The sequence below is a fragment of the Penaeus monodon genome, chromosome 32 (genome assembly GCF_015228065.2).
Source record: "Penaeus monodon isolate SGIC_2016 chromosome 32, NSTDA_Pmon_1, whole genome shotgun sequence".
Classification (NCBI taxonomy): Eukaryota; Metazoa; Arthropoda; class Malacostraca; order Decapoda; family Penaeidae; genus Penaeus; species Penaeus monodon.
Genome location: NC_051417.1, coordinates 32,529,123 through 32,529,882, shown reverse-complemented (window position 1 = coordinate 32,529,882; position 760 = coordinate 32,529,123). Strand labels below are relative to the sequence as shown.

The 760-nt window shown below is 45.4% G+C and overlaps 1 protein-coding gene across 1 annotated transcript in view; it reads left to right on the top strand.

Annotated features, from left to right (window-relative positions):
* Positions 1-760, top strand: part of LOC119593822 (serine-rich adhesin for platelets-like) — a gene marked incomplete at its 5' end in the record, with an annotated part of 7,369 nt that overhangs the window by 488 nt on the left and 6,121 nt on the right. Inside the window, 1 exon segment of the mRNA XM_037942852.1 lies at positions 37-231. Within this exon segment, the coding sequence (XP_037798780.1) occupies positions 37-231 (195 nt within the window).

The window sequence follows — 760 nt, the reverse complement described above, 5'->3', positions numbered from 1 at the left end:
ATATTATATCAATTTAAATTCACTCTCTTGGCCCAGGCATCAGCCACGACGACGGTGACCTCGGTGTCGACCTCGCTGACGACCCTCGTAGTCGAGGTGGAGCCGACGACGCAGTTCACGACCTCGACGACCTCCTACGTCACCACGCTGACCTCGACCGAAACGAAGGTCATCCCCGTCATCTTCCGAGGCTCTAAGATCACCACGACGGTCAGCGAATCTTCGGAGGAGGTGAGGTCATCGGGGTCATTTAAAAAAAAGGGTCACGGGAGGTCACAATTCGAGGGTGACCTTTCGAAGAGGAGATGCAGGGTTTACTTAAAGACTTCGAGGCAGAGAACGACAGGTCACGAGAGGTCAGGGTTCGAGAATGACCTTTCGAGGAGGAGAGGCAAGGACTACTAAAGAACGACAGGTCATAAAAAGGTCACGGGAGGTCAGCGTTTGAAGTTAACTTTTTTTTCTAGGAGATGTAGGGATTACTGAAGACTTCGAAGCAGAAGTAAAACGACAAAGGAATGACTTAGTTTAGATCTTAAAGGCAAAAAGGAAAATTGCTCACGGTTGACCTGTAGAAAAGAATCTTTGGAAAATGATGGCGTTTCTTGTTCTGATGGAGAGGAAGAAACAGGAGAGGGATTAGCTAATTTTAGCTACGAAGTCTGATTATGTCTTTCTAGAGTATCTTCTTTAGTTAAACGTTATTGTTACATTATTTAGATAATATGCACATACATATACAGACACACACACATGTATT